Source organism: Podarcis melisellensis, assembly GCF_964234715.1.
Source record: "Podarcis melisellensis genome assembly, chromosome: Z".
In the NCBI taxonomy this organism is placed as follows: Eukaryota; Metazoa; Chordata; class Lepidosauria; order Squamata; family Lacertidae; genus Podarcis; species Podarcis melisellensis.
This window is the reverse complement of record NC_138547.1, coordinates 30162348-30189377: the sequence shown is the minus strand read 5'-3', so window position 1 is coordinate 30189377 and position 27030 is coordinate 30162348. Positions and strand designations below refer to the sequence as shown.

The 27030-nt window shown below is 41.6% G+C and overlaps 1 protein-coding gene across 10 annotated transcripts in view; it reads right to left on the bottom strand.

Moving 5' to 3' along the window:
* Positions 1 to 27030, bottom strand: part of DACH2 (dachshund family transcription factor 2) — a 326026-nt gene that overhangs the window by 146019 nt on the left and 152977 nt on the right. For 9 of the 10 annotated variants that reach the window (XM_081897386.1, XM_081897378.1, XM_081897380.1 and 6 more), the window contains exon 2: positions 5759 to 5874. In XM_081897386.1, the coding sequence (XP_081753512.1) occupies positions 5759 to 5874 (116 nt within the window). Of the gene's footprint in view, positions 1 to 5758; positions 5875 to 13990; positions 14202 to 27030 lie in introns of those variants that run through there. The other variant, XM_081897387.1, reaches the window with a different exon arrangement.

The following is a 27030-nucleotide window of genomic DNA, read 5'->3' as shown; positions in this document are numbered from 1 at the left end:
CCTCCACTACATATGAGGAGGTGTGTTCAAGGAAGGCAAAAGTAGCTATAACATGGAAATGTAGAAAACTAAGGGAGCCTACAAGTAGATTAGGAGTCCTGCCAGGTATGGGAGATCTTAGGTCTCTCTATCTGGCTCTCAGGACCCTCTCCATGCCAAACACCCCTTCCCAGTCACACCCCATCTCCCAGAGCAAATCTCCCAATGCCCTCCTTTGCACCTTCCCTTGAATGTTTTTGCCTAGCTGGTATGCGTTCATGAATTCTGATAATCCTCCTTGATAGCCTGGATGAAGGATAGAGAAGGGCATGTGAGTACCTCTAGAAACTAGCCTACTATAGAAAGGTTAATTGCTCTGTTATTTGCTCTCTCCACTTTTTCCTCTGGCTCCGCCTACCACAGGCATGTGGCCCCCAGAAGGTTACCTAGAAGAGAATGTGGCCCTTGGACTGAAAATGGCCTCCAATTCTTGCTCTGGGGTCTCTAAAATCCTATCCCATGAACAAGATTTCAGAGTCATTTCTAATACCAGTGGTATCTCGAGTTACAAATGCCTCAGGTTACAAATTCCGCTAACCTGGAAGAGTTACCTCGAGTTGAGAACTTTGCCCCAGGATGAGAATGGAAATCGTGTGCCAGCAGCACAGCTGCAGCAAGAGGCCCCATTAGCGAAAGCACGCCTCTAATTAAGAACAGTTTCAGGTTAAGAACGGACCTCCAGAATGAATTAAGTTCGTAACTAGAGGTACCACTGCATGCACAAAAATCTGGATGATGCAAAACCCACCACCCATTCAAAAAAAAACCCCACCACCTCCATCTTTTGGTTACTTAAGTCTGACTGAGAAAATGAATAGCTCTGATACAAACTGCAGATCCCCGCACAATTCATAAATACGTGGAATAATTATTTCCCGGGGAAGTAGTATCTAATTTATTGCATTTTTATGGAGTGCTAGACTAACTTCTTATTTGTGGCCTGTCAAAATAGCAGCAAATTATGGCAAACATAACATTAAATGCTATGCTGTAAAGCAAATATTTATCTAATTTGGGATTCTGTACATCTTAAAAAGCATGATGGCTTGCTTTTCTTATGTCAAAAGCAAATAAACGCCTACTTTGTTCCTCTCAATTGTATGGACTAAAGGGGGTATCACTATCAGTCAAGTTATTCTAAGAGCTGCCATTGCCACTTAACATTTTTTATGATAAAACATGACTCTCTTTGAGCTTCTAGTCTAGATACCAAGGCAATCCTTGAGCCCACATCCCAATGCAATAACAGACCACAAACTAGCAGGAGTGCTACTGCCTTGGAAATACAATAAATAAAAAAATGAGCAAACTATAACTTCCACATCTTCTTCCATAATATGGAACACTACTATTACAATTGTCATGCTTTCAAAGTGAATTTTAATATCACCCTGTCTTAAGTGCATCAGTCCCCATAAATCTAATGCCAAGTGTCAACCAAGTCTTTGAGGCAGTGGTTGCTCTGGGACACAGAAGCTATGGGGAACATTACTGTTTTTCTTTGTCCTTTAGGTATTTCTCTGACTCTGGGGTATCTTACTGCAGAGAAAGCTGATGATCTGTCAAAGCCCTGGTTTTGCTAAGCAGTTGACATGATTCCAAAGCATTCACTCCAACACTGTATTCTGGGGAGCTTCAGGCTCTGAAAAATGCTGGACAGAGACTCCAGCACAACTTGTACATGTCTTGCTCAGAAGCCAACCAAACACTGGTTAGCGTGCATAATCATACCTACCATGAGGCAATGCAGGCTGCAAAGAATGATCATTTCACAGCTTGCATTGCATCCTCTAGTAGTCAGCCAGCAGAGTTATTTTAGATGGGCTGGAGGTTACTGCCTCCCACCGTATGGAAGCAGCCTACGGAGCTGTGTCCAAGTGGCTATATACTTTGAGGATAAAGCTGCTTGATTTCGGGTGACCTTGACTCTGCAGTTGTAGTTCCAAACGAAGCATGCAGTACCATAGTTTGTGATGTGTTGTGGGATCAGTTTCAGCTTATGCAATCAGCCTCCCCGCTACCTACCACCATGCAGGTAACATCATGGGTGACATGGGGTCTTAAGTAATAGCAGCAGCAGCAGCAGCAACCACTATGACATTAAAAGTAAAAACAGCAGCAACCATCACCTCAAGGATTAGGAGTTTTGCAATAAATATGTTAAAAAGAACAAATCCACAGGCTTGATATTTAAAGAAAGGAACAAAATGTTTAAGGAAGGTGGGACAGGAGAGGGTGAGAGAGAGAGAGAGAGAAAGAAAGAGACAGCAGTCTTGAGAGAAAAGAGATATTTAAAAACTTCGGAGAAAGGCAGTATTTTCAGGTGCTGCAGCACAATCAACATACCTTGTGAATTCCCTTAACTCCCAGCCCCACAGATCAAAAATTTGCCCACTCCAATTTAGCTTCAGTTGATCAATTTAACTATTAGAGCTTGCAGACCTAGATACTATTCTTGAACAACTTTGTTATCAGAGGAAAGTTTAAAACTAAAAATAATCAGATCTTCCTATGATCCCTGCAAGGCATCACTCATGAGCGTGCGATCTGTATAAAATACTTCTCATTTTGGATTAGTTTGAGGGCACACCAGATGGAACACAGGGTACTGTGGGATCTGCCATTTATCACAGTGACAGTGCGTAGGAAGCAACAATCCTCTCACCACAGGGGGAAAGGCAGGACTGCAAATGTAGAGAGCAGGAATCAAAAGATGGACTTTGTGGAGTTTGGCAACATTTGTGCTGCTCATTAACTTAATCATATTAATTTATTAGCCACAAACATCAAAGTAATTCACAGCAGAATTTTTGTCACCGAGAACAAGTCTCCAAAGACAGTGGGTGAAACAGTCGTTTTAAAGGAGTACAGTTTGCTTCACATTTTATATCATATAGATGGCTAAAATGGTATGTCTCGCATGCCACATGAAGCTGCTGCTTTTAATTGTCTCCACTTTGGGGCACGTAGCATATGTTTGGGGATACTGACCAAATCCTGCCTCCCTGATGCATACACTTAGATGTTTAAAGGTGAGCATGCATATGATGCCCATGTTTCATGCATTTGTTGCAATAAACATCAGCATTAACGCTAGTGTTTCCCATAGCTGTGTGTGTGTGTGTGTGTGTGTGTGTGTGTGTGTGTGTGTGTGTGTTCCTGCACCTTTAATTAGCAGCCAGCCATGGGGTAATTTAAAGCAGTCATTACATGGCAGTTGTGAAATATCTTTGTGAACCAGTCCCGATTTCTGCCCTTTTGATAAACGCATATTGGAAGTGATTTTGCATTTCTTTCACATCTACCAATGTTCCCAGCTTATAAGGAGAATGGTCAAACTGAGTCAGTCCAATTCTTCCAATAGTTCAACATTCTGTCTACAGGCGCTAGCCAGATCACTCAGTAGGGGTGGGATCTCTAAGCAGGGCAAAATGTTGGTATCCCATTTCTCTTTCAAGCTTTACTTAAGTCCAAACATACCAATCATCACAAGATCCTGGACTATACGACTTCATACTACATCCGGGGGGGCAGGGTTGTTGTATGTTGGAATGGTACACAAACCTACCACAACTCCCTGCAGACAAAAACCTGAGATCTTCAAACATCAATCTAAACTACTCAGGGAGAGTTTGACCAAACGGTAACTTCCAGTAAAAGTTGAGATGGATATATGCATTTGTACAAAACTCGAAGTCTGAAGAAGACTTTTGGGGTGCCCAAAAGCAGGCTCACAACATTTTATCTGAGTCATAATAATGGCACTGGTATACATTGTGGTATTAGGTCCTTTGCTTTGCCTTCGAACAACACCGTACATTACAACTGTGGGAAATCCCTGAGCTACACTGATGTTTCTCTCACAGAGCTACAGCTTTCAGAGTGGTTAAAAAAGAACCAATCCCTCTGGGAATTGTAGCTCTCTGAGGGGAATAGGGGATTCCTGACAATTCTCAGCACCCGTAGCAAACAACAGTTCTTAGATTTTTTTGTGAGGAAGTCACAACTGCTTGAACTGGTATGATGCTGTTTTAAACACAAAGTACATAATGGGGGCTGAGGTATCTCATAATATTCAAATGAAATCTACCATCCTGTAGATGCAGGCATGCCCTCTGCGGCAACAGAGAAGAAGTCTTTGCCCTCTTGTACATGATACCCAGTGGTGGGGAACCCCCAGACCAAGGACCTAAATAATTAGCGGCCAGCTAATGGAAGGGCAAGGGAGGCGGGTGGTGCTGTGGGTTAAACCACAGAGCCTAAGACTTGCCAATCAGAAGGTCAGCGGTTCAAATCCCCGCGACGGGGTGAGCTCCCGTTGCTCAGTCCCTGCTCCTGCCAACCTAGCAGTTCGAAAGCACGTCAAAGTGCAAGTAGATAAATAGGTACCGCTCTGGCAGGAAGGTAAACGGTGTTTCCATTCGCTGCTCTGGTTTGCCAAAGGCGGCTTACTCATGCTGGCCACATGGCCCGGAAGCGGTACCCCGGCTCCCTCGGCCAAGAAAGCGAGATGAGCGCCACAACCCCAGAGTCGGTCACGACTGGACCTAATGGTCAGGGGTCCCTTTACCCTTTACCTTTAATGGAAGGGCATTTTGGCTAAGCCCTGCTGGCCTGTCCCCTACCTGATGTCAGCTGATCACTGGATCTTACAGTGCCCTGTGTATCCTGCCCTACAAGCACCGATAATCAGCTGACTGTCAGGCCTTGTGAAGCACTGCATGCACAGCACACTGCAAGACCCAATCAAATGATCAGCCGTTTGTCGGGGCTTTCCAGGCAATGTGCTTGCCTTCATAGTTTGATTTCAAACCAGGACTGCAAAAACGGGTCGCCTGTCATTGTCGAAAATGGGTCAAACTTAGCCCATGGCTGGATCCTGTTACCCACCTCTGTGATAGCTCTCCTAGCACTGCCTACACAGATGTTCAAAGGCATTATGTACACATGTGTATGATCTCTACATCTTGCATGGTCTGCCACAGGAAACATTACTGGTGTTACCCACAGCTATCACCATGCATGAAGGTCCTCTTTGATCATGGCTGCAGCACCGGATTAACCCTGTGGCAGTCAAAATCTTTCTCCCCTCCCCCCCCCCTTGCAACCTAGTACTCACAAATATTCTATTAGAATCCGGAGTTGGCAAGAACTTGCAACACACCAACTCACAGAAAGCTTAGTTTCTGGAGGTTTTTCGTGTACACGCTCAAGTGGGATAGCCTTTGAACTAAGAAAGCTTGATAGTAATTTTATTTCAAGACCAAACCAATATTATTTAAAAGGCCGGTGCCTACTCTGCCTATTTGGTAATCCAGCAGTGGACGGTTGGTTTCCATGTGTTTCGACAGAGCAGGAAAAAGAATAATTTCGCCCACCCCACTACATTTAAGAGAAGGTATTCATGCAGCCTATGAGGCCGTATGAGGATCAGCATCCTACCCCTGCCTCCGCCCGTATCATATAGCCAAGTATCTAATGGCACTTTCCCTTTAAGGAAATTACGATTAATGAAGAACTAAATCGCAAATCCATTAGGTTTTAGTCAGCACAGCAACACCACACGGGGTTTTTCATGAATGCTCAAAAAATCCAATAGCGTAACCTCTGGTAAAGCTTGAAAAGCCCTGAAGGACAAGGCAGTTAGATCAATATTAGTTTATTTCAACTGCTGTGCAGTAGGGAGAGACAGAGCCGATCATCCAATGGATTTTATTACCTGTTGGGGAGATAAGTCCTGGTGATAAGAGGCCTGGTACTCCGTGGGGCAGTAGGCGCGTGTTCTCTTGTATTGCAACCCCCAGAGAGCGCTTGGGGGGTCTTCCTGGTCGTGAACTGTTGAAACAAAAGTGAAAATGAACTTTTCAGAGCTCTTTTGTCAAAAGGATTTGCATAGTAATGCACTCTGCATTGATTTTTTAAGGTCCTGAATAGCATAGAGGCCTTGGCTGTATTCAAAACCAGCTCCTACAGCCTTAACTCTTTCGGTACCTGATTCTGCCAGTGGCCCTTAAACAAGTGTTGGGGGTGATCTGCTTTTCTGAACTTTGACATACCCTCCAACATTTCTTCAATGAAAACAGGGAAATTCTATTCCATAATAATAATTTTACTATCTGACTGAGTTGCCCCAGCCACTCTGGACAGCTTCCAACATATATAAAACATTAAACTTTTTTTTTTTAACTTCCCTATACAGGGCTGCCTTCAGATGGCTTGGGGGGCGGGTCGGATAACTCTATACCCCGCAAACATTTCTCCGATGAAAATGGGGACATCCTACCATACCGTCCAACTTTTTCCCAGAGAAAATACGGACATCCTAAGGGAAAGCAGGACATTCCAGGATCAAATCAGAAACTGGGACAACTTCTGTAAATCTGGAAAATGGGGACACTTGGATGGTCTGCACGGGCGATAGGGGTTAGGAATGTGGCATTCCATTTCAGAGAGCAAATATTCAACTTTACTAGATGACCCAGTGTTCTAATCTCATCTATCTACAAAATTTTGATTTCACTCTTTTTTCAAAAGGTTTAGGGCAGTATGTGGCTCCTCTGATTCACCCTCATAAGACCCCTGTGAGGAAGGATGGGCTGAGATGCAGCAACTGCCCTGCTAAGCTGAATGAGGATTTGACAGGTGAGAGCAGGATTCAGACTCCCATTTAGCCACAAAATTTACAGTGTGTGACCTTGAGACAGTTGCTCCCTCTCAGCCCAACGATCAAAGCAAACAAATCTCGTCACCACATTGCACCAGCTCTCATGATTAAACATGATAACCATGGTTCTTCAATACCTTTGGTGAGAAAAGGGATTTTCTTAGTCATGCACCCTTGTTTCAGGGTGTGACTGGATGGCATTCTAGATTCTGATCCATGTCATTATTAATTTAATTGCTAGCCAACTTTTAATTTAATTGCAACCCAGCCATTATTGATTTAATTGCTAGCTTTATCCCAAAATATCCCAGGGGTGGTTTACAACACATTCAAACAAAACACCATGTTCACAATCCATTAATAAACTAAAAACAAAAACAAACAAACCAAACAAACCTCACAAGCAAAAATATTTCAATTATCAAAACATTCAGTACAACAGAACAAGTTAAATACCGCAATCAGTAAAATATTAATTGTTGTCACAGAGGCAAGAAGGAAAAGATGTGACTTCAGATGACACAGGAATGGGAATAGTCACTTCTTGAAGGAAAGTGAGTTCTACAAATAGGGTGCTATGACAGATAAGGTCCTGTCATTGCAGAACAGACTGGCAGGGCCACAAGCGGGGTATCCCCCAGAAAACTCAAGGCTTGAGCCGACACATTGTGTTGAAGAGCAGCTCCAGGCTCCCAGATGAATTGGTTTCCTGGTGGAGAAGGTAGAATTCTATGTATGAAGCCAACTCTCTCCCCGCAACCATCACCTATGCTTGTGCCCAGGTACCCAGGTGGATCATGCCTGGTTCACTCTTCTCATCTAACCAGGTCTCAATAAGACTCACCAGGTTAGATGACTCATGTCCAAGCTCAGTATCCTAGCTGAATGAAACCTGTGCTGCTTTCATGGGGCTCCTGAAACATTTTTAAGCATATTGTACTACAGTATAGCATAGCACATTCCAAGAGCGACCACAGCAGTTTATCTTTTAGGTTTCCCTCCTTCATCAACTGATTGGTGCTTCTGAATGCTGTGCAATGGGCTCAGGTAACAACTCCAATCTAGCTTATCAAAATTCTCACATTTTTCAACCGTAGATTATCTGGCTTTTGGGACTCTCCCTGGGTCACACACCCGTCCCAGGGCACCATCCTTCTCACCATGTCACACCCCCTCACCAGCCTTGCTTTGCACCCTCATCTGCTGTTGCCTAGCTGTATGCCCTTGAACTATGAAGATAATGATGATGCCTAGAGGAAGGGACCTATGTGTGTATGTAGAAAGCTCTGACTTTAGCACATGCATCAATTTGCCCACTTTTGCCTCTACCTCTGGACTACCTCTGGTGCACTTCCCCTAAATGGTTCCCTATGAGGGAATATGGCTCTCAGGATGAGAAAAGTTCTTCAACCCAAGCATGTAACAACAAGGGAAGGGGCTGTATCCAATGAAGCACTAAGTTGAAGTCACTTAGCAGTATACTTGTTGCATAAGGGGAAATGCAAGTCCATTACCAAAGGTGGTTGCGCGATGGATTGCATAGCAAGAATAGTCTCTTGCACAAAAAGCTTCTGCTAGCACAGCTGTTGCACTGGATTCCTTTGTTGTGCAGCCTTTAAATTCTTCCACCCACTACTCCAACGGTCCTTGTGCTGCCAGACAGAGAACACTGGTTGTGTTCCAGAGGCACAAATAAATGGGACACAAGGACTGTAACCTGGCCAGTAATTGTGATATGCAGGGCAAGTGATACTAAAAAAGTAGACTTAGGTCATCAAGCTAGATTTCCAATTAGACCTGCCACCCAAACAGGCAGACACTTGGAACGCAAGCTTTCCTCAGATCAACTGTGAACCAAATATGCATCTGGCAGAATTATTAAGAGCTTATGCATGTACACCCAGAAGCTTCACTGAGCTCAATGGAGCTAAATCCCAGATAAGTGTGAATAGGATTGTAGCCTAATTGTTAAAATATATATAAAACCACAAATCCAACATTGCAACTTCTCAGTGAGTGAAATATTCATGTACAAAAGCACCTGGAGCCTTTAGTACTCACTAAACAGAACACGAATTGGACATTCCCCCTCCTCTTATTTCCTAGAGAGAAATCCATTCCATCCAGATGAGTAAAGAAGCTTTTGACAAACTTTGTGTTATACAGCCAACCAGCAACAATGAATGAGAGGTTCATAGCAAGAACCATTTCTCTCAAAAATGATTTCCCTTGTTCGCAAAGAAACGAAAGTTAAATTTCACTCCATCAAGCTTGCAGTAGCAAAGCTCTTTATCAAAAGGAGACACACTCAAGTGGTTAAATGTCAGAAATCTCTGGTACTATTGCACAGAGGTGCCATTACTGTATTCATACTTCCACAAAGAGTGTGCATAATATTTGTTTTATTATACATCTGTCTAGATCTCAGGTACACACACACATATCACAGCCTAAAATCATTCTTGAGTTTACTACTTTAGGCCTATAAACCTTGTCCTTTTTATCTAGATTAATTTTTTAAGTCCCATAGTCAGTGCATTTTTAAAATATACTCTGGGGAGTCCTATGCAATACAATTCAGCAAAACACAATAAAAAACTTTGCTGTATATAGATCAATACATTTTATTGTACAACAGTCCTCAGGCTTTGGAGACCTGCTCTTGTGCAGCAGCAACTGAATGACAAGATAACTTGTTTTTCACATCACTGCAACATCATACTTACTAAGTGTGCAATTTTACACAAAGCCATCAATGCACACTAACTAAGCACCTTAAGTATTGGATCATGAGGAAGTGATAAGCTGGGTATCACCACAATGGAACAAACAGAGCGGCAGAAAGAAACTTGAGCCAGATTGTATTGGGCCACAGCTCCCATCACCAATGACTACTGATCCTGTCTCTAGGTCTGATGGGACTTAGAGTTCAACCACTTCGGGGGGAGCACAGGTTTTCCACTGGTCTTCTCCTTGCAGCAGTCTTAACTATAAGGACCCTGTAAGAGCAATAGCCCCCTTCCCACATAACTCCAGCATCTCTTGAGGAAGGCAGGTTTTACCCCATTACGGTACCCTATGCACACTGCTGTATATGACATCTATGTTCTACCATCCACTTCTGTGTGAGAGGGAGCAAACAGTTAAGCACTATGAGTGGGGGAGAAAAGGTGCCAGTAACAGGTCCTACCCCTCTGGATTTACAGGAGCTCACTTCAACCATCAGTGCAAGCCATGGCTAAGGAAGAGATTGATCTGAAACATGACTTACAATTGACCAGTGAAACAAAATGGGAAACCATGCTTTGAAGGAGTGCAAACCATGGTTTGGTGCAGTGGGTGAATTGACAAACCATAGTAGCTCCACCTCTGCAGAAACCACATGAACCCCAGAGAAGACTGAAGTGAATAAGCAGCTCTATATTATGGCTTGCTGAGCAGCACAAATAAAGAAGAAATAGAAACTTCACAAGCACGTCAAAACTGTGTCAAAAATGCTAGTACATTTGGAAGCCAATAGTATGGTTTTAGGTTCTAAAAATATGGCTGCACAAACCATGGTTTAGTGTGAAATTGAGCCATGTAGGCATATACCTTACAGGAGGGGAAAGTGAACTTCACGGAAAGTCCAATGTGGCCAAAATGATACGAGAATATACTGTCATGTGATAGTCTAAAACTGCTGTTTTTGCAAACTTAAAGACAAACTTTTAGAAGCAGTTTGTATGCAAATGGCTGAAAACATAGCCTTCCTGATGGAGGCCAAGGCTCTACTTTTAAAGTTACTAGAATCAGATGTAAATTTACATATTAATCAAGACAAATAAACATGTGGGGATTTAACTAGGAAACAATCTGATGGCAATTTAATCAGCACAGGTTGAAAGGTCCATCACTACCACATCCTGTTGCAGTGAAAATATTGATTGTGTTACTGATTTTAGTAATGCCTTGTTTTGCAGGGTACAAATAGCCATGTAATTATTCTTTAATTGAATGGTGATTGCTTGCTAGTGGTTATTAAGGTTGCTTGTGTGTGTGTTTTGCTTAATTACTAGATTATTTATGCTCAGCAATATAAAATAATATTTCATCTTTCTTTCTAGGGAGGGAGGAGTAGGCTCAAAGACAATGGGTCAGATCATAAACCGACTTCAACTGTGACAACAGAGTAAGCACATGTGTCCCCCTCCACATGGGGTCAAGTTCAGAAGTAATGATTTGTTGGACTTTGTATAAATCATGTGTCCATACTCTCTCTCCTCCCCTTGTGAGCCATCTTTTTAATCTTTTAATTCATAGTTTCCTGTGACATCGAAAACCAAAATTTAGCATCCCCTACAAACCAGGCCAGAATCAAACTATAATTTGGTATCCTGGTTCATAGAGATTGCAGCTGATTTGGACATCATGAGAAACTGTGGATTAGGAAATCAGGACGTGTTAAATTAAGGTGTACAAGAGATACAACAGGGAGAAGGAGCACACAACTCATTCCTGGTGCAACAGAAATTAACTGGGTTAACTGTCTTTTAACAACCCAACTAGCTCCTTTAGAGCAGTAGAGCCAGTCACAGTACAGGTCACGTTAGCCCACAATGTTTCAGTTGCTTCAGCTCCCTGCTGGAACAACATCTTTCTACCTCAGCAGGACACAGCTTCAGTCATTTGCTGAGGCAACATCATATACCTACCTTAGTAGGAGAGATCTTCAGCAATGAAGTTGTCATTATTAGATACTGGAAAGGATTGCATCCCAATGGCAACATACTGCCAATGGACCACAAAGGGAAAGGGGTAGCAAAGTGATAGTATATACAAAACACATCAAGGCTCACGTCCTGCCAGGCCAACCACTTGCATTGTGCATGATGCATACTATTAAATTGCACCAATGCAACTGCTTGAGTAGCAAAAACTGCCTATGAGCATGAAATGTTAATGCTGAAATGATCACTGTTAAAGCACTAGGTGGATCTGCAGATCTTTCAACAGTTCAGCTTTAAAGAATTAACATTAGATGTAGCATTTTGTAGGATTAATGGAGGGATACTGTCCCGCGGAAGCTTGATTTCCTCTGGGGGTCTAGCCCTTCATTTAGGCATAATTTAACCTGATGCTCTGCCTTTCATTTTCTGGCCTTCATTAGAGAAACTGAAATAGTATCCTATCCCCCTGAGTGCTGAGAATAAACCTACTGGAAATATATCTCAGCAGTACTTCATGTTTCTGAAACTGAAGTGGATTATCACCCAGCAACATTAACTCAGCAGCCTCCCTATAAACTTTGTGGGCTTGGCAGTTATCTAGATGAGAAGGGAAAGCATTGAATCTCTGGATGTCAATGAGATATGACACATTCCAAAGTATGTTTGCTACAAAAGGTGATAAATGAGGGAGCCAATATATTTTCCGTTAAGTTAAAAAAAATAAAAAATACTGGTAGCTACCTCATTTTTGACACCTGCTACTTATGAATTAATGCCAGACAATTTGGCAATCTCTACTGATTTGGGCAGGTTTCCACCCTATCCTCTATCCTAGGGACTCTGATTAGTAAATTACTTGTTGATCGCAGGAACCTTTTATAAGAGGAAGGGTCGTAGCCCAGTGCTGAGCTTCTGTTTTACGTGTAGAAGGTCCCATCTTCAATCCCCAGCAGCTCCAGGTAGGGCTGGGAGAGACCCAGGCCTGAAACCCAGGAAAGCTGCAATCAGTCAGTGTAGACAATAGTGAGATAGAGTAACCAGTGGTCTGATTCAACATAAGGCAGTTTCCTATGATTGTTTGGTTTGGCAAATTCTCGCACATCAGACACCGTCAAGTCCACAACACACTTAAGCAAAAATCTCTAAGACAGCTTCAGGTGGTGTTTCCATTAGCTTATATACAATTCATTCATCTCAACCAGGGTATTGATTGAGCCGTAGGATCCTTCTCTTCCTCTCAGGCATTTGCAGGGTATCAAGGTAATTTCTTAAGAGGCAGGTGTGTGCTGCTTTACAACAGGCATAGGCAAACTCGGCCCTCAAGATGTTTTGGGACTACAACTCCCATCATCCCTAGTGGTCACAGATGATGGGAATTGTAGTCCCAAAAGATCTGGAGGGCCGAGTTTGCCTATGCCTGCTTTACAACAATTGCTTATAAAGCACTTCCCCATCCCACCCCAAAAATATTCAAAATGTTTCTCATAATTAGCAGAGAGATTGTCCGTAAACTCTATAAGAAAATCCACAATGATCATCTCCATATTACATCTGGGGAGGGAAATACATCTCAGGGAGAAGCCCTGTTCATGAATTACTCACACTGCACATTTAAATCATATTTAAGCGACATGGCCATATGACTCCCCTAGGAACTGTAATTTGTTAAGGATGCTAGGATCTGTAGCTCTGTGAGGGTGAAACCACAGTTCCCATGATTCCTTGAGGGAAGCCATGATTGCTAAACTGGTGTAAATATGATTTAAATGAATATTGTGGATGTGACCTATCAACTTACAGCAGCAAAGTCCATAAATTAATTAAGTGCAGTGTATTCAAATACTTTTCCATTGACTTGATTTCTTTGACCCAAGCAGGAAAGTATTTACTCCCATAAATTACTTTTCATTGATTCTCAAATTTGAAAATCCAGAAATTCCTGTTCACATGAATGATGATAGCTCAATCTGAGAGCCGGGGCTCAAAGAACAAAGAGACCTACAGTTCAAATTTAGCGACCATTGGAGGCCAGTTTCAATAGGTTTGGTTCATAAGTATATCCAAATGGAATGCAAGGAAGAGGATGTGACGCAATGAGCATTTGAAATATTCTTTGGAGCTTTATCCCTGCAAAAGGAGTACACATGTACATGCACACACACATTACTCCTCATTCTACAAGTTCTTTATCTGCATTTTGACCTCAGAACATTATTCTCTTCACTTGGGCCTTACTGCGCACATTTCCACCCTACCAAATGCAGTTAAACTCTACGTGACCTTCTGAGTGTTTAGGAAGATAAAGAAACTATGACCTCTCTGCAACCCGATTCTGTCTCCTCTCAGCATTGGCAAACTGATCACTTGTCTAACTATTGAACCACATTGTATTACTAACCAGATCAAAGGCAACAGCAGGCCAATTCAGCAGCGGGGTGGGGGTGGGGAGTCAACCATGCAAAATGGGTAATTAACATTAATCATACATGAAGTTGTTTAAGCAGATAACTAGAACCTGGTCACCATAGCAACCCTCATAAAATAGGTCTTCACGCTAATGCTCGGACTCTCTCCTTACCACATCTTGTGGGAACGCCAGGCCGCTGTCTCCTCTTGACTTTAACAGACTAAAGTGAATTACTGTTGAGGGATGACCAATGGTATAATGACATGGTGCTTAGCTGCATACCACTGAGGCTTCACCCACAGCTTTGGAGCCAGTTCGCACAATCATCAATCTTGCAATCTTCTTTGGGTGGCAGGAAGCAGGTGTGCGTACACACAAATACAGGCCCAATCTGCACTGTGCATTTAAAGGAGTATCAGTTTTAAATTGACATGGCTTCCCTCAAAGAATCCTGGGCACTGTAGTTAGCTAAGGGTGTTGTGAGTTGTTAGGAGACTCCTGCCATTTTCCTCAGTCAGCTACAATTCCCAGAGCTCAATGGGAAAACTGATAGTGAATTGCAGCTCTGTGAAGGGAGCAGGGAACTCCTATAAACTCTCAGCACCCTTAACAAACTACAGTTCCCAGGATTATTGGGGGGGGGGGGGAGAACCATGACTGTTTAAAGTAGTATCACAGCGCTTTAAATGTATAGTGCAGTTGGGGCAACAGACTCTTCAACCACAAGCCTGGCTTGTGTGTATGCACATATACTGTGGTACCTTGGTTCTCGAACTTAACCCATTCCAGGAGTCCGTTCGACTCCCAAAACTGTTTGAAAACCAAGGCACAGCTTCCGATTGGTAGCAGGAGATTCCTGCACTCAAGCAGAAGCCGTGTCAGATGTTCGGCTTCTGAAAAACATTTGCAAAATTTGTTTGCCAACCAAGCCATTCTGGAACCAAGGATCCACTGTAATGGCAAACTGCCTAGGATCCACAGGCCTATAGGCAGCTGATGTAGCTCAGGAGTAGAGAAATTCAGTGCCAAGCCTTTCCTCATGTCTCTCCCTAGATCATGCCCTCCCTGCAAGCCACGCCTCTCACTGGCCCTGATCCACGCTTTTCTCAAGTGGAATGAGTCCTTTTGAGGTTCTCGCGCTGATGGCAAGGGCAGCCAAAGGAAAAAGTGGGCGGAACAGCAAATATAATTTTTACCTTTGTCCAATAGGCTACCTTCTACCAGCACATACCTATCTCCTCCATCTAGACAAGCAAGAAGCATTATCAGAACACAGGGACACATTCCAGCCAGGTGAAAACGTGTGTGCACATGTGTGTGTAGGGGTGAAAGGAGACCATCAAGGTGTATTCCAAGGGCCAGACAAAGTCACTCCCAGTCCTGAGGTTCCCCTGATCTCTACAGATGACAACCCCACAGTGCTCTCAATTCCCATTTCCTTTATAAAGGCACCTCCTCTCCTCCTAAGAAATGAGAAGGGCATCCACAATGAGTACTTAGGAACTATGGTATAAACACTTTGGCAAAACGTCAGAGCTAGCAAGATTTTCTAAGAGGCAGGTCATAGGGAAAGGTGGAGCAGGACCCTCCTAAGAGCCTTGCTGCTTGAAGCAAAAGGCAAAGTATCTGACCTGACGTGCAGTTTAATCGGATTTCAGGTAACGTGATAGTGTTGCCAACCTAAGGTTACCAGACGCCCCCGTTTCCCGGAGACAGTCCCCGGATTTACAAATCAGTCCCCTGACTAAAACCTATCCACACTTGAGGGCAACCACACTTGAGGGCAACAGGTCTGTTATCAGCATATAGGGCAGGCCCCATGGCACACTGAGCTCTGTCTTGTGCCAGTGAGCTCAGAAGAAATAGCCAGGGAGCTGTTGCAGCTGCCTCTAGCGGAGGATTCCACCTGAGGCAGTTACATCAATTTGCCTCATGTTGAGCCGGCCCTGGGTGGAGGCTTGAGGATGTCAGTAAGAGTTAGAATCCTATTATCACTATCAGGTTCTGATTTATTCTCAACTGATTGTGTGGCATTATCTATTCTCTGACACTCCCAGCCTATTAATAAGAGCGAGTTCCCTTGGTTGTAGTGCTTCTGATTCCAGCTAAAAATCTTTCTGGTTTAGGAAAACCAACTTAGACCTGTAATTTTATTATGTACATTAGTTTTTTAAATGGTTTGTTTTATCTATATTGTGTTAGTTTTCTTAAATCTGCTCTTTTTTTAGGTCTATTGATTATATCTGTATGAATATTTTATATAATTTTATGTAAACCGCTTAAAGGGTTTTTTATTATTAAGTGCTATATTAATCTTTTTTCTTTATTTTTAATTTTTCCTTCATTAATTTTTAATAATTCATACAAACCATGCACAGTTTACATTGTCACAACCATCTGAAGAAACAGCATTACAAGATTAATTCTCAAAAGGGCACCTAATATGAAATTATTAAATGCATTGCACTGTTACTTCACTAGAATAAATATTACAAATAAATAACTATAAATGCAATACTCAGTAACAATAATGAATACTTCAACTGCAGTCCTGCTTGTTCTTCATTTAATTTAAACCTTTTGCCAGGCATATTATTTCCATTTCTTCACAGATTCATATAAATAATTCACTCCCCATACCCTAAGCAAGCAAGCAAACAAACAAACAAAGGTGACTACTTTCCTATATAGCCTCAGCCACCTCAAATACCATCAGCCCCTTGGTCCTCATCCATGTCAACAGGATCCACTAGACTAAGATGGAGTATGAGAGAAAAACATAGATGTGGTGGTCAGGCCTCAGCCTGAGAATGCAGCGGAGCTGAGTAACCAAAGTGAGCTGGAAAAAGGACAGAGGGTGGACCGAAGGAGGAGAAGGAGTCAGCAGTGAAATCCTACAAGCAGCATGACCTGTGGAAAGAGATTAACTTGCCAGCCCTGCACAAAAACTAGCTTCCAAGCCCAGTTTTTATAGCGCCATTAGCAACTGGCACTGCCCAAACCACCTCAGTCTGGTTATAGTCTGCCACCTTCTTACTTACAGGCAGGCCAGGTAAAGCCACTGACAGTCATCTTCCTTCTCTTTAGTCTCAGTGCTTCCCCTTGTAGAACTCAGCAGGGAGGAAGAAATGGCTGAAGCCCTCCTGTCATTGGCTCTTGTTCCACCTTCTGTTGGACTCTCTGCCTTTCACCTTACAAGCCCCAAATGGCACCAACCACCACTGCAACTTGATATTTGTGACCCTGCTGTGGAATATATGATCCTCCTCAGTGATCAGAGCTGCATCAACTGAGGCTGTTTCTGCTGCTGTCTGGCCTGGGCTCCCCTTTTCCGATGCTCCAATGAGCATTGAAGACGTTTGGTGAAGCTATTTAAAATTGACTACAATGCCCCAGAGAGCTCCTGATGCGACATCATACAAAATTGTTAAGACAATTTGTTTTCCAGGATCTCCTTCTTTTGAAACAAAGCTTAGATTGCAGTCCTAAACACACTTACTTTGGAGTGAGACCCACTGAATGTATGGCATGCATAGAATTGCACTCTCAATATTTTAAATATTAAATATCCTCAAGCCAATCAGATAACGAGCGTCGTACTACTCCTGTAAGTACAGAATTCATTTGGTGTACCTTATACACAGGTCTTCTCCCTTTTGATATGTTAAACCTTTTTAGTTTTGCTGAGAATTCAAAGCTGCTATAAAAAAAGTTAACGGAACCATTCGTTGGCTTATCATGCCTCTGAGTCATAGCTCTATTTTTCTGCCCTGGTAGATTCAACAGAACTTTTTTTAAAAAAACCAGACATAGCCATAATGTGGAGAAATACCCCAATGTCCAATATTCAAACATACTTTTCCTTATCTAATGTCTAACCATAAAACCACCCTTACAGCCAGATGCGTCCTTTATAGCAAGTGCTAACCTTTCAAAAAACTTAAGTAAATTATTTATGAGGGAAAGGCATTTTAAAATATGTTTGAAAGCACTATAGGAATGCGCTATTAAATGTCTTGGAAACACATGGCTCTCCTCCTAATTGCCTCTGACTGAAGTTGGGCAAAAATGGGTGTGCCAATGCATAGCTTGATGCTTTACTTCCATCTAGTCTTTGAAGTGGGGCAGAAAGTATTATGCCCCTCTAAAGAGGCATCTCAGCAAGCTCAGAAGGGGTGAAATGTAGGCCCCATAGACCAGAAGAAGCCAATGTTGAGGCATCCACATGTTGAACTCTTATTCTGATCACCCCTGAACAATGGTCATGCTGGCTGGTGCTGTGACTTGCAATGAAACAACATCTGGAGGCCACTATTTTGGTTATGTCTGCTCCAGACCTTTGGGATATGGGCACCTTCAGCATTTACATCAGGGACACCAGGGAATAGGTTCTGCCAACAAATGGACTATTTCAAAAACCTCTGATTTTGCACCAGAGAAGTAGCCCACTAAATTAGGCTGCAGTTTAGGTCTCGCTCAACATAATGGAATATGGCCAAAGATCTTCCAGCGAGCTTCATGGGCTGAGTGGAGATTTCAAACAAGCTCTCCCTGCTCCTCTAGCCACTAAATCACTCTGGCTCAAAGGTAGGTGTGTGAGTGTGTGTTTGTCCATTCCCCAAAACAAACTCTTTCTCTCTCCCTCTGGCAGGAGAACAGCAGGATTTAAACCCAAACCTGCTTGTGGGCTTTCCATACGCATCTGCTGGCCACTTTCAAAATAGGATGCAAGACTAGATGTGCCCATTGGTTCTTTCTTATGACCTCACACATCCAAGCCTTTTGGCTCCTCCCTTTCCTAAATTGTTTCTATCCAAGCTGGAAATTCAAAATCAAGCTAGAAATTCAAATTCAAATTCATTTTATGAATGAATGCAAGGATAAAGGCAATGTCACTTTAAGAACTGGTGCCTGTGAGTTTGCCTGATTTCCTCTATTTGAATAGAGGAAATTTATTTGTTTGTTTAATATAACTTACAACCTGATTTCCACCATAAGTGTCTCAAAGCAGCTTGCAGTAAGAAAAAAAGCATACACACTAGAAAATTTAAAACTTAAATCAACACGTCAGAAACAGAAACATGAAAAATGCATATATAGTGCTGGAACTCTACAATTCTATGATCCTATCTTGGTGTCTGAAACTTAAAAGGCTGATGTCTAATAGGATGGGGTCCCATATACCTAAGGCCCACTACACTTGAAGGCACAACTTCTCACCAGCATGAGCCATGCCCTTGGTCCATGGGGGTGGCCACTACTAGAACTACTCCAAATGTTTATATTGATCATCTTGGGACATGTGGGGAAACATGTCCACCGCTAATTTCTTTGCCCATTGGAGTTGGGCTTTTTCATCAGGGATAGGCCTCCCAGTTTACAATCTGAAACCATGTGCTATACTTAAGAAATGTTACATACTTTATAAAATTAATATTATTTGAATCCTTTCCACACCACCTCTTCTCCAAAGTCTCGAAGCAGTACACATAATACAAGACCAGCCTAACAGTATACGGAAGAAAATATAACTGCAACAGGCACGGGGGGCGGGATAAGAACTAAAACTGGAAGCACACACCTGCAAAAGCCTGGCTAAATGATTATAAATTTAGGAGGTAGTAGTGGTGGTAATAATAACAATAACAATAACATAGTGAAAGTGGCAACCCTAATCCATGAAGTTGAGAGGGTAGGATTTTCCTCCCCCTTTGAAACATTAAATACATGTTTCTATTACAGACAGCTAGTTTAGAAGCACTTTACAGGCACAAATATTTCGGCTGAAACCCATCTTCAAATCCCATTTAAAATGTAAAAACAAAAGTGCCAGGAGCTTTGAAGTATAAATAGGAGTTAGGTATATTTGAGCCTCAGTCTCTCCGAACCCCCCTTCCTGGTGTTTTTTTATGTTTCTATTATATTTGTATGTGCATTCTATTATTGCCCTTCTTATACCAAAAAAAAAGTAATTCCTCTGTCAGTTGCTCACACTGGATGCATTCATTTTCTTTAGACTTTCCTTGTTGGTTATTGATTTCCTGCCCCTTGAAGGGGCTTTGATTCTCTGCTCAGCAGGCCAGCCATTAGAATAAAGGTTGTTAAAACTAACAAAGAGGGGGGTTGGAAATCTAAAATTAGTTCTATCCACTTTCATCTAAGCCAAACACAAGCGACGCACTTCTGTTCCTGAGCGCAGAAATTAAAAGGAAGTATCTTTACGCCAAAGACCGGCTCATCCAGCAGTGTCATTATCCAACACTGAATGCCTATTTTCAAGCAGAAAATATGACCTTTTCCAAGGGGGCAACTGCTGCTTTTGACGTATGCATGCCAGGAGCTGTTTGAAAACAAAGAAAGAAAAAGACTTCCACAGAAAAGTTAGGAGGCCTAGGAAGCTCATAAATCATCTCGATAAATAATAATTTCAGCAAATTCTCAAAGCTGGAACGTAACTTAGGAAAACTATTTTCATGAGAGGTCTGGGAGAATGAATGGACTAACTAGGAGTGTGAGCGACTCTCGTGTGAAAAGGCACTGTTGTTCTCCATTAATGGAAACACTAATCACTTAAACAGTGGGATGGGCCAACCCTCTCCTTTACCTTCACTTCTTTCTTACTGTTGCCATGATTGCATAGCTGGCATTCATATCAGCTGACAGCACCTTAGTTAACATAAGGAGAGCCCTGCTGGTTTCGATTAAAGGCCTATCTCAGAGGCTGGGAACCACATTCCTTCTGGCAACCTTCTGAGGTCCACCTTCCCATGGTGGGTGGAGCAAGGAAGTAATTTTACCTTTGTAAATTAGACTTCTTAGTTTCCTTACGAGAATGTGAATTACTCACATGCATTACTGTAAGGAAAAATGGCAGCCAGGACTCTAGTGTAAGGTTACTAGATGTCCTCGTTTCCCGGGGGCAGTCCCCGGATTTACAAATCAGTTCCCATACAAAATCCATTGAAGTTGAAAAGTGTCCCCGGATTCATTGAAAAAAATCTGGTAACCTTACTCTAGTGCCAACTGTCAATGAATCTAGCAGAGAAGGTTTCTGGGTCAACAGCAGATTGGGTGGGAGAAATGGAAACAAAACAGAATACTTTTGATTCATGACTGTGTGAATCACAGGAAAGATACCTCTGAAACTTTCAAGGGTGTTATATAGCATTTAGGAGCTGCAGCAGTAGACCATTTAAATCCACGCAAGTAAATCTCTGCTCCATGACATTGTTTGTGGCTACAGCTCTTCAGTGGACAGAAAACACGGACATCGGAAATACATGAACACAATAGTATTACGGCCACAGGCAATAAATATAGTTGACCGCCAGCTAAAGTTGAATAAGGCAAGCGAAACCTGAGCAATCATCAGTAACTCCTCCCTTACATAATTATTTGCATGTGCATCCTTGGATTAAAAATATGTTTGGTTGCTTCAAAAGCTTATCATAGCCACCTAGAGTTGCAAACAGCCAAGAAACTCTAGCAAAAAGATACCCACGTGCATATTGTTGTGCACACCCCACTCTCTAATTAGTGAGAGACTTCAGCCAGTGCTTACCCAGCATTTGGTTTCCATGGAATGAAGGTCACTGAAGACTATGGCGTCTTCAGGGTATATGGTTTCATTTACACATACAGTATATATACAACCTGAATGTAAGATGGAAGGGCTCATAGCATTAACATCCCAACAGATCTTGCTTCCCAATTAGATTTCTAGGGGAGTCCCCAAAGCTATTGCTTTGGATTCAGCCCAGAGAGCAAAATTAAGCCTCTCTGTCTTTTACAACTCCCAGCTTCACACAAGACTAAAATAAAGACTAGCTCCACAGCCTATTACTCTCCTACCCCCTGGGATGCTATGGCATGGCATCCAGCCAGGTAAGAGAGGAGGACGCTTACCCCCTGCCTCCTGAAAAAGCATTATACCAGTTGTGTCTATGGCAAACATCTATTCTTGAGGAACTCTTTAGACATGTAAATGGAGTGCTTACTGGCCCCACTAGGGCCATTAACTTAAGAGAGAGATGGGCTTGACCACTTTAGCTGTCCCTTTTACTACAAACAACAATCTTGCAGATACAAAATCACAGACCCTAATATATCATCCAAAACACACACACCCAATCCGATAACAAGATAGATAGATGATAGATGATGATAGATAGATGATAGATAGATAGATAGATAGATAGATAGATAGATAGATAGATAGATATAGATAGATATATAGATAGATAGATAGATAGATGATAGATAGATAGATAGATAGATGATAGATGATAGATAGATAGATAGATAGATAGATAGATAGATAGATAGATAGATAGATAGATGATAGATAGATAGATAGATGATAGATGATAGATAGATAGATAGATGATAGAGATAGATAGATAGATAGATGATAGATAGATAGATAGATAGATAGATAGATAGATAGACAGATAGATAGATAGATAGACAGACACCCCAATTTACTATGGGCAGGGATCAGAATATAACCACTGTCCTTGCCAAATAGATGTTTTTGAAATGTATGCAGTTAGTAAAACTGAGCTCAAACCAGAACATTAATCAGTTTGTGGGACTGGGATGGTTTGGGACAGCAGAGAAGCAAATCACATATGTATTCTAGGGATGAGGAGCCTGTACCCTGCAAGGATTACTGGGCTGGGGCTGATAGGAGTTGGAATCCAGCAACATCTGGGAGGTCCCAGGCTCCTTAACACTGATATAGTGTGTGTCTATATTGTAAAAGGAGAATTAGTAAACATTTACAGGACAGATCCCTCCCACCCACCTTTCTACAAATGTTTTCCTTCAAATGTCTTGTTTAAATATTAAGTATATACCATTTGTCCCTGAGATCTGAAAAGGTCACACAGACAAGTTCAGTTTGAAAACCAAGGGAAGGGTCAGAATGAGTAACAGTTTTTGCCTTATGTCTCATTTACATTCACTTACAGGGAAATCAATCAATTTCGGGGTCCTCCACAGTAAAGAGCTGAAGAATCCTCTTTTTGTCAACCTCTGAGAGAAGGTCCATTTGTTTTGTATTCTAATCCTTTCCCTCTGTACGATTAGTGGCTGTTATTTAAGTTAAACTATTCATTTTGCCTTCAGATATGCGATGTATTACAAGCTGCTTTTCAATTAATCTTAGCCCTTGAAGACTGCAGACTCTCTGACAGCTTCCTCAGGAATCTCACGGTTATGTGAACATTTCACAAAAATTACTCTTCATAACTGCACACATTATAATTTACACATTAAACGCAGCAGGTTTTCACCTTAGGCCTCTTGCCAAGAATAACCTCCCCCACCCCCACTTCCTTGAAATTTGCTCTCCTTTGATAAAATGATAATTATGAATGTGCAACTAGCAACAAAAATAAGGGTTTTTGGAAAGCATTTAGAATAACATTTTCTCACTTACTACCTAAAAACTAACATCACATCAGTTAGTGTGCGGGGGGTCGGGCAGCAGCAATACAGCACCACCCTTAAGACTGTCATGTAAAATAGAAAGGGCAAGAGATAGATGATAGATAGATAGATAGATAGATAGATAGATAGATAGATAGATAGATAGATAGATAGATATAGATAGATGATAGATAGATAGATGATAGATAGATAGATAGATAGATAGATAGATAGATAGATAGATAGATGATAGATAGATGATAGATAGATAGATAGATAGATAGATAGATAGATAGATAGATAGATAGATGATAGATGATAGATAGATAGATGATAGATAGATAGATGATAGATAGATAGATGATAGATAGATAGATAGATAGATAGATAGATAGATGATAGATGATAGATAGATGATAGATAGATGATAGATTGATGATAGATAGATAGATGATAGATAGATAGATAGATAGATAGATAGATGATAGATAGATAGATGATAGATAGGTAGATAGATAGATAGATAGATAGATAGATAGATAGATAGATAGATGATAGATTAGATGATAGATAGATAGATAGATAGATAGATGATAGATGATAGATAGATATAGATAGATAGATGATAGATAGATAGATAGATAGATAGATAGATGATAGATAGATAGATAGATGATAGATAGATAGAGGTAGCCAACTTGAATAAAATATGGCGGCACAGGTAAGCCCAACCCCGCATAATTGATCACATGACACACTCAAACCATTTGAATGGCAATGCCCACCAACTTTGGGGGACCCAGCCCCCTCAAATTTTTTATGTGTGTGTGTGTGTGTGAAATGACCTCTACCTCTAGCAATCGGCTCCTATGGATGAATAGACAGACAGACAGACATTATATAGCCACTCCATAATGTAAGGTCACAAAAAACAAGCATAACAATTAAAGTACAATGTGAAACTTTTTTTTTTAAATTACTACTACTACTACTACTTTAAAAGTACTTGAAGCACGTATTTTTAAAACGAAGAGTGGCAGCCCACAATTTATTTTAAAGGCCAGGGTGAACAAAATAAGTTCTTCACCTGGCAGAAAGATGGCACTGGGCCACCTCTACAGCATGTCCATTTCTTAAGCAGGTTGCCACGTTCAACCACTGGAAACTGCCGTTCACAAAATCAAGCCCTCAGTCCACCTAGCTTAGAACTATAGACACTTACGGGCAGTAGCTCTCCAGGATATGAGGCAGGAATTCTTCCCAGTACTACTTGGGTATTCAGGTATTGAATATGGAATTTTCTGCATGCAAGGCCTGCTCTCAGCCACAGCACTCCCTTGAAAGGCCCTCTCACTCCTGCCTACCCACCTCACTTCGTTTGTCTGGGACATATTAGTACTTAGCATCAACTAATATAAATATTATTAAGACTTGGCATCGCCTTGGTGTATGTTACACATGTGACAAATGCTGAACAAAAGTTCAGCATTACATGAGCTATCCTCAGGCTTATGTGTTTCTCACCTCATACACGCAGATTCAGCGGCTTGGTTCAGATGGGATGAGAAGTCGTGGGTGGTATTCAAAGCAGCACTAGCAGAATTCCCCTGGTGCAGTGGCACTTCCATTTCTTCTCCCCTTGTGCTCCCCCAAAATCTTTTCCGGTGGGTTCTCCCAACCTTTTGGAACTGATTTTGAGGGTATGCAGGGGAGGGGCTGCAGGGGAGAGAGGGTGGGAATTCCATTCTGCTAGTGAACTTCCATTGTGCAACCAGAATGCTAGTGTTGGATATTTACTCCCCATGCCTTTCCTCCTTGATAATGAGCCACAGCGTGTTCCGTGTCAGATTCCCGCTCTGATCTCACATTCATGAAGAACATCAAGCACGTTCACTTCTGACTTCAAATTAACCATTGTTTCCTGTAGTTAGGTTGAAATTTATGGCTTCTTCTCACGAAGTGTACTTTGAACAAAGCACCAAATCCTTAAGTTCAGATTTCAAATGCTTGTTTTCTCATAGGTGCGAAAGAAAGATGCACACATGCCCAAGGCTCATTCTTCCAATGGAATTTCATGGTTTCTCACTATATCTGAACCAAGCCAATGAATTATTTCCTGTTTAGCGCAGACCATAGTTTGCCATTGCACCAAACCAGTGCTCTGTGCATTTTGCACTCGCACTTCAACCCAGATTGTGGCTTGCAGGAATAGGACAAAGCGTTGTTTGCCAGTGTGGATGCAAGGGTAAACTATGATTTGTACTAAAGAATGTGTGTGAGAACCTAGCACATTCCTGACCTGACACACCATGATTTGAAAGCATGTTATATCTGAACCACACCCATTTTCTCAGTTAAACCTATCACAACCTTGCAGAATAACACAAATATTACTATCCCAAAGAGTAAAAGACAGCCACTTGTCTAAGGCTAGCAAGTAAATTGATATGTCAGTTGAGGTTAGAGACCAGGATGTTCTCTCATCCCTCTTTCTCTTAGCTACTATGCTAAAAAAGCTGTTGACATCTCAGATTTTCCTAACATTACATATGCACAAACAATATTTTATATAAAAGCACAAGAAAGCTGCAATGATTATCCATTGATTTCCATTAGCAAAGCGTAATGGAAAGTCCACGTGCAAAACAGTTATCCAAATACACACACACACAAACACGCACACACACTCAGCTCCAACAGCACCACACATTGCTGTACCGGAAATAAGTAACACACTCTGTTTTTAATGTTACCACTTAAGGCTGCACAGTCTAATCTACAAGCCTCTTCCTCTACAAATACAGGTGTTTCCCTTTCACTAATTGAATGTGACCATTGAGGAATTGTTGATATGCTGAAAGCAGCATGTAATCCCTTTCAGTCAAAGGCTGTGTTTCCATGAAAGTCACAGGGCGGGGGGCGGGGGGAGAACACAGACTTTCCACAAAGCACTTAGAAAGTGTCAACAAATAGCTATAGCAATCTCAATTTGGTTAAAGTGGGGAAATAGTTGTTGATCTGCTAATTAGTGGGTGGGAATGTTCTTTTTTTATTATCTGAGTATAGTTAATCTTGTTTGCTATTATTTTCTATGGTGAGTGTTGTTGTTTTCATCATAAATGTTATGTTTGGTAATATATTAATATATTATAAGACACATCCCTCCCCCCCCCCCTTATGGTATTGTGTGTATATTACTGTAAGTCACTCGGAGACTTTAAGGTGACAAGCAAGTAATACGTTAGTTAGTTAGTTAATTAGTTAGTTAGTTAGTTAAATAAATAAATAAATAAATAAATAAACTTTTCTCTATGTACTTTCTCCATGCCATGTTTTATTTTATAAACGTCTATCACCTCACCTCTTACTCAACTTTTCTCTAAGCTAAAAACATGCAACCTTTCTTCTTAGGAAAACTAGTCATTGCAGAAGGCAGCATTCTGAGTAATCCAGCACCTGCTGAATTGCAACTTAATGTATGAACTCGTAGCATATACAGTGGTACCTCAGTTTTCAAAAGTAATCCATTCCAGAAGAACATTCGAGCTCTGAAAAATTAAAAAAACCGAAAACTCAGCTAGGCCTCACAACCTTGCACTCAGCAAAAACCGTGTGGCATGTTCGACTTCAGAGGCGCATTCGAAAACGGAAGCACTTACTTCCAGGTTTACGGCATTTGAGAACCGAAATATTCGTCAATGGAGACGTTCGAAAACCGAGGTACCATTGTAACAGACTTCCACTTCAGGAGATCTGGAGTGATAGGAAGGTACTAACTC